At 44.6% G+C, this 7,329-nt stretch overlaps 1 protein-coding gene and 1 pseudogene across 1 annotated transcript; both read left to right on the top strand.

Annotated features, from left to right (window-relative positions):
• Nucleotides 1-863: 863 nt before the first annotated feature.
• Nucleotides 864-1,794, top strand: LOC119316069. The gene is made up of 2 exons (XM_037590449.1): nucleotides 864-869; nucleotides 959-1,794. Exons 1-2 carry the CDS (start codon nucleotides 864-866, stop codon nucleotides 1,637-1,639), a joined length of 687 nt encoding a protein of 228 aa, XP_037446346.1. The 3' UTR covers nucleotides 1,640-1,794.
• A 1,031-nt stretch (nucleotides 1,795-2,825) lies between these two features.
• On the top strand, nucleotides 2,826-6,770 carry LOC119318294 (annotated as a pseudogene).
• The last annotated feature ends 559 nt before the right edge of the window (nucleotides 6,771-7,329 follow it).

Below are 7,329 nucleotides of genomic sequence, written 5' to 3'. Positions count from 1 at the left end.
AGTATACGGGGTTGCTTGAACCCTTGACATCGTGGTTCATCCAATGACAACATCGAGGAGCATGTGGGAGCCAACATGGGTATCCAGATCCCGCTGTTGGTTATTGACCTGAGGTCGTCTCGGTCATGTCTGCATGTCTCCCGAACTCGTAGGGTCTACACACTTAAGGTTCGGTGACGCTAGGGTTATCAGGAAGACAAGTATGTGATTACCGAATGTTGTTCGGACTTCCGGATGAGATCCCGGACGTCACGAGGAGTTCCGGACTGGTCTGGAGATAAAGATTTATATATGAAAAGTTGTTAAACGGACTCCGGAAAGTTTCGGGGGCATACCGGTATTGTACCGGGGCCACCAGAAGGGTTCCGGGGGTCCACCGGGAGGGGCCACCATGAAGAAACCTGCAATTTCTTCACAGACACCAGTAAGCAACTATCAAATAGCCCATGTTTAACTAGTGTTTCATGTCAGATAGCTTGTGTACAAATAAAAGGGTAGCTGTTATCTTTTTCATTGGAACTTCGTGTAGGGATTGATTTACTTAATTTGCTGATTATCTAGTGGCAGTTCGTGCATTTTAATTAGAACATTTCTGATGAGCGCTTCATTTCCTCGGGTCCTTCATGCAGCGGCGCTGAGTTCCATGCAGTTTACACATTACACACCCGGAAACATGTCATACCACCGTGTCGGCTCCACCCCGGAAACCTTGCAGATCTTTTCCGTCAAACTCGCAAAGATAGGTGGTGGTCTTGCGTGGCCATTGTCTGTCTATGGTGTGGTTGCCGCCCGTGACATCGTGGATCACAACCGCAACATTCTCTTCTCTTGTAGTAGGAGCCAGGCCCAAGAACTGAGACAGGATGCACGTATGCTTGATTTTCTTTTGGAGATCATGATTGCACGACTACCTGCGTCCTCTCTTGTTAATTAATGAGGTGATTGTTGATGCCTGCAGGATCCCTTTTTGCACTTGATTGGACCGTCTCGTGCAATTGTATTTACGGACATGGTTGACTTTGAAATCCAACTAAAAGTAAAAGGTACAACAAAGTCTGAAGATAAAGCATTGATCAGTTATGTGTGCAATTATAATGGAGGATGTAGTCCTGGTGTATCTACCTTATGCATTGAGAAATTCTTCTGCACACTGGAGTTATGCTTGCAGCGAATTAGACGAACGGTCCAGGCTACTATCTTGGGTGTTCAGGTAGTCAAATATGGCTCATGGCCTTTTGAATATGGCGGCCGAGTTACTTGCTCCCCACCATCAGAAGGGGAAATGGTGTGCACTGATAGTGGAGTCACTCCTATTATTAATTTAGCATCTAGCCAAATTGTCCTGCTTGAGTCAAAAGGTAAAGCACTGCCGAAAGGTTTTCATGGTTACATAGTTCTGTCGAGGCAAGTTGTTTCTGTAGAAGCTGAAGGAGTGTTGGACCTTGCCCTGGAAGCCTACTCCAGATCTGGTGATACCACTACTGCACAAGGTCATGTCCGTTTCTTGCCCAAATTTTGCGGTATAAGCCAGGATAAATGTTTTCTTGATGATGTCGAGGTAGTGATTACTGTTGCTTGGTCCCTTGTTGCTACGAGCAAGCGGGAGGTGGTGTTAGAACGAGGTTTGTCTGAATATTGACCTAAGAGATTTGGGCGAGGAACACCAACCAATCCCATGATCTGATTCGTATGGGGGTTATTGGAGTATGTTATGTAATCTGTCAACAATTTGTGCACCCACTGTAAATGTGATCTGATTTGTATGTGGGTTATTGGAGTATGTTATGTAATCTGTCAACAATTTGTGCACCCACTGTAAATGTCGTCCAACTATGTACAGTAACTTCTAAGTTATGCTCTGTCGTCTGATGTTGAACTCTATTCTAAAGTTGCTTCTTTATGTTTTTAGTGCATTGTGTGTAGTATAATAATATTTGTCAAATGTCTTTTGTGTGGTACAGAGATTATAAATCACATGCTTATGCTATAAATATCTGAATGCTAGGATTTTTTATTTAGCTCATCAAACTGATTTGGTGCGAACTAGGAAACCTAAAAAGCTGTGATTCAATAGTGGTCAGCTCTGCCTTCATGGGAGCTTTTCTTTGCAAATCCTAAATGTACGCTTCCTTTTTTCTCTTCTTAAAAGATGCAAATCCTCTTACACTAATTTTGGAAAGCGTGGAGCGGTTATGCTACAATCCTGCTGGCTAACGCTTCCTTTTTGGCATCTTTTAACCGAATTTTCTCATAGCTTTGCGTGAACGTGGTCATATTCAGGTATAAGGGCATCTCCAACGGTAAATTTCCTCCCCCATTCGTCCAAGGGCAGGGGAGGACCAATCCACAGACATGGATGCGGGAGGTTGCCATCCACCGCTGTCCGCATACATTTCAACTCGCAATTGTAATGACCGGATGAAATTCATGCAAACCGGCTGATATCATCAAAGTTCAGATAGAAAATATCAATCTAGTACAACAATGTCTCAAATTTGACTAGATTAACCGGATGTCCAAAAAAGATTTCATTGACGGATTATATCGTCCCACACACTCCCCCTTCAGCTTCATCCAATAATGTATGTACGTAAATGGTCGTCCATCTGTCCTGTGATAGACCAGGGCAGCACATGCAAGCTACATAATTTATAGACCAACATTGAGTGAATGAATGATTTAAATAAGTTGACCAAGAAGAAGCAAAACTTATGATCTCCTCCCCTATCACGTGCAGTGTCCATCTTGCCTCCAGCTGACGAACCACTTGACAAAACCTGAAACCTGGTGACACAGGTCTGAGACTATGGATAGCATACCAGCGATACGATAACGACCTCACATTGTGTTCTTGAATGATGTACATGTCGTTGGGAAGGTGCCCCTTTGCTCCTGCCTACGAAATCCACGCCGGCCGGCGTCGTCTGCCATCACCACACCAGACCACACCTAGCTCGGAGAGGAGACGATATGGTGTCGGACGCCAGCAAGAAGAAGGCGGTGCAGAAGAAGGCCGCCGCAGCCGCCAAGAGGGGCGCCAAGGTCCCCGCCTCCTCCGCATCGTCTTCCGCCTCCAACAACAAGACGGGGGCCAAGGCCGCTGCCGACGCCCTCACCGCCGTCCAGCTCTCGGACCGCACCTGCACCGCCGTTCTCACCTCCCACCAGCTCTCCCGGGACATCCACGTACGTCTCCTCTCCTCTCCTCTCCTCTCCTCTGTCAGAGCAGATCAGACCCCTCTTCCTCTTCCTCTCTTTCTATCTATTTTATTCTATATCTATGCAGAGGAGAGGAGGGGATTATATGTATGTATGTATGTATGTATGTATGTATGGTTCGTCTTTCTTTCAAATAAATATATTGCCTGCGCTGCGCTGCGCTGCAGATGCACATCAGCATCTAATCTAATTTAATTTAATCTAATCTAATCCCCAACAAAAAAGTCTTCTACTCCCTCAGTTCCAAAATAGATGATCTAACTTCGTATTAACTTTGTACTAAAGTTAGTATAAAGTTGAGTCATCTATTTTGAAACGGAGGGAGTAGTAAATAAGTAGTACAAAACAAGCACAACTTTTTTTGTCTTGCTGGATGGGTTGGATTCATTATTTAATAATAATAATTATTATTATGACTTGTGTGCACCTCGCCTGCCCACTCTCTTCTGATTATTATTAAAGAAATATAAGAGTGTTTAGATCATTAAAGTAGTGATTTAAATGCTCTTATATATCTTTACAGAGGGAGTATATCACAAGATTACAATATGGAAATTTTTCTATTGCCTAGATGCTTCTCTACTCTACTGCTATGCTAGATCAGATCACATCACATCACTGGAGGGGAGGCATACAAATATTCTACTACAGTACAAATTAAATTGTTTATCATACACTACTACATACTCACTCCTGGTCCATATGCAATTCCTATCATATAAACATCATGGATTAGATTAGATTAGATTAGATGGTGAAATAGTATGCATACACACACACCTTTCATGTTTGGTAGGTTTATAACATTGCCCACTACCTTCATTCTCTGCAACTGCAACGCTACCTTTCTTCCACTAAAGGAAGGTACATATTCCCTCTGTAATAAAGAAATATAAGAGCATATACATCACTATTTTAGTGATCTAAACGCTCTTATATTTGTTTACAGAGGGAGTACAAGATATAATGATGAATGGTCTGACTCTGTTTTCTGTCTGTCTTGATGAATGTCACTTGCAGATAGAGTCTCTCACTTTAACATTCCACGGCCACGATCTACTTGTAGACACAGACCTGGAGCTCAACTACGGCAGGTTAGTACGTACATTATATGCCATCATGATCACCATCACGCTCTTCCCAACCTCTTCTTGCCTTTGTGATCTTGGATGTTTAATGGGTTTGTTATTCCATCTCAGGCGCTATGGTTTGCTTGGTCTGAATGGCTGCGGCAAGTCCTGCCTTCTCAAAGCAATAGGGTGCAGGGAGCTTCCTATCCCTGACCACATGGATATATACCACCTCAGCCATGAGATCGAGGCTTCAGACATGTCTGCACTTGGAGCCGTCATTAGCTGTGATGAAGAAAGGGTCAAGCTCGAAAAGGAAGCTGAAGTTTTGGCTGCTCAAGTATGTTTCTCTTCTCATCAATCAATTTTTCTGCTATCATCATCATCTTGTTCTTCAAGCTTGTACCTTTCCTTTTGCAATGCCTGCTCCTGCTCTGTTGTTGTACTACTGATACCGACTCATCTCTCAAGATGTTCTGACGAATACCTACCTGTGCTGGCATATTTAGGATGATGGCGGTGGTGCAGCTTTGGAGCGCGTATATGAGCGGTTAGAAGCAATTGATGCATCCACCGCTGAAAAGCGTGCTGCTGAGATTTTGTTTGGCTTAGGCCGAAATGCTAGACAATATCCCTGTTTGAAGGGTGATCCATTATCAATGAAACTAGGAAAAATGAACAGTGATGAGCTCATAGTTGTCAATGAGTCAATCGTTTTTATTGTTTTTAAAAAATGCCTTTCAATTTTGCCAAGTTAAAAGGTTCTGCCATGGCTTCCTTTGTTACGATGAACAATGATGTGCGCCTTGCTGTAGGAATGCCTGGCTGTTGGAACAGCCATACTGGAGAACCTGTTGGTCCGCTGACCACAAAATCACCATGAATATAGGTTGTTACAGGTTTTGATTATACATGTCTCGGCACATTTGGGTTTTAATTCCTGACTTTGTTGGACTTTACTCTGTTGGGTGGTGGTAGGATCAAACTTAAAAAGCTACACTTATACTCCCTCCGTTCCAAAATATAGCGCGTTCTCGGTTTCCGTGCTTCAACTTTGACCATTAATTTAATCAACAAGACCGACTGCGGCGGGCGAAAAAATTATACCAATGAATTCGTATTCAAAAAAAGTTTTTAATTATATAATTTTTGATTCCGCCGCAGTCGGTCTCGTGGGTTAAATTTATGGTCAAAGTTGAACCTCGAAAAGCGTGGGCGCGCTATATTTTGGAACGGAGGGAGTAGTTCTCTAGTGGACCTATTTTGCCCAAGATTTACTTGTGCTGATTGTGAGATGGTGTTGGTAGATTGTTTTGATAGCTCCAGGCCTACATTTCTCATCTTCCATTGACACTATCAGTTTTATCATGTTTGTAAAAATAGCATGATTACTGCTTAGCTGTTTGAGTTGAGGTTGACTGAGATAATATAGTACCCAGTACAAAATTATTTCCGAAGCCAAATAAATAAATAAGCTTTTGTGGGTTAATAGTAATAATATTGCTGGCGATTCTGTGGCAACATTTGCAGATCTTGAGGCATGCGTGTGGCTGGAAGAAACGCTGAAGAAATTTGACCGTACACTTGTTGTGACTTCCTGAATGGAGTATGTACCAACATCATCCACATGCAGAACAGGAAGCTGAAGCTGTACACTGGGAATTTCGACCAGTATGTCCAGACCCGATCTGAGCTGGAGGAGAACCAGATGAAGCAGTAGAGGTGGGAGCAGGACCAGATCGCGTCGATGAAGGAGTACATCGCGCGCTTCGGGCACGGGTCCGCCAAGCTGGCACGGCAGGCGCAGAGCAAGGAGAAGACGCTGGCCAAGATGGAGCGCGGCGGGCTGACGGAGAAGGTGGCGAGGGACAGGATCCTGACGTTCCGCTTCGCGAATGTGGGCAAGCTCCCGCCGCCGGCGCTGCAGTTTGTGGAGGTGACGTTCGGGTACACGCCGGACAACCTGATCTACAAGAAGCTGGACTTTGGCGTGGACCTTGACTCGCGGGTGGCGCTGGTGGGTCCCAACGGGGCGGGTAAGAGCACGCTGCTGAAGCTGATGACGGGGGAGCTGGTGCCGCTGGACGGGATGGTGCGGCGGCACAACCACCTACGTATCGCGCAGTTCCACCAGCACCTGGCGGAGAAGCTGGACCTGGACCTGTCTGCGCTGCAGTACATGCTGAACGAGTACCCGGGAAACGAGGAGGAGCGGATGCGGGCGGCCATCGGGCGGTTCGGGCTGTCGGGCAAGGCGGCGGCACGGCACCAAACAGATGCGTGCAACTTCAACGGAAGGAAGGAAGGCTATTAGTATTTATCAAGTTGAAGTTGTCGCCTGAAACTGAAACTCTGTTTTTTACTACTTATTATTCTTGGCTGGCTGGCTTGTAGTATAATGAATGAATTGCGTATGGCATGTTACCTTTTCTTCTTATTATAATTATTATGTTGTGCTGCATTCTATTATTCTATATATAAATGGGCTGCTTAATTTGCATTCTATTGCTATTGCTACGTGTGACTACTTGTGTGTCGAGTTGCTTCATGGAAGCATCCACTAGGGAGGGAAGGTTGGTCAAAGGGGCGGGTGACAAAATTTCGATATCGAGAGAAGTTTCTGAAGATGCGAGCTTTAATGTGACCACGTCGTGTATATTAGGGGGTGGGTGGGTGATTGTTTCGGCAGAAGTTGGCTATCACAAAAATAGAAGGTCCTTGTGCGAAGCAGAATATATGGAGTAAGTATATTGCATGTCAATGTGTGTGTGTGACTAGAAAGAAAGGCTACACGATGATGTCGTGAATCGGGATCCGGAACAAGCGACACTCAACATTGACAAGAAACTCTAAAATCTCTCTGATCTGTGCGAGAAACAGAGACATATATACATACAGAAGAGTAACAAACCAAGGCTAGCAAACGTAGCCCTCATGTCAGCTACGTACACTAGTCCACAACCATTGCATTACACCAGGCAAGTGTTCAACCCGCATTGCATTACTTTCACAGAGAATCACATTGCATTGCATATTACTA

The sequence above is a fragment of the Triticum dicoccoides genome, chromosome 6A (genome assembly GCF_002162155.2).
Source record: "Triticum dicoccoides isolate Atlit2015 ecotype Zavitan chromosome 6A, WEW_v2.0, whole genome shotgun sequence".
NCBI classification, from domain to species: Eukaryota; Viridiplantae; Streptophyta; class Magnoliopsida; order Poales; family Poaceae; genus Triticum; species Triticum dicoccoides.
The sequence above is the reverse complement of the archived record's forward strand: the minus strand, read 5'-3'. Positions and strand labels throughout refer to the sequence as shown.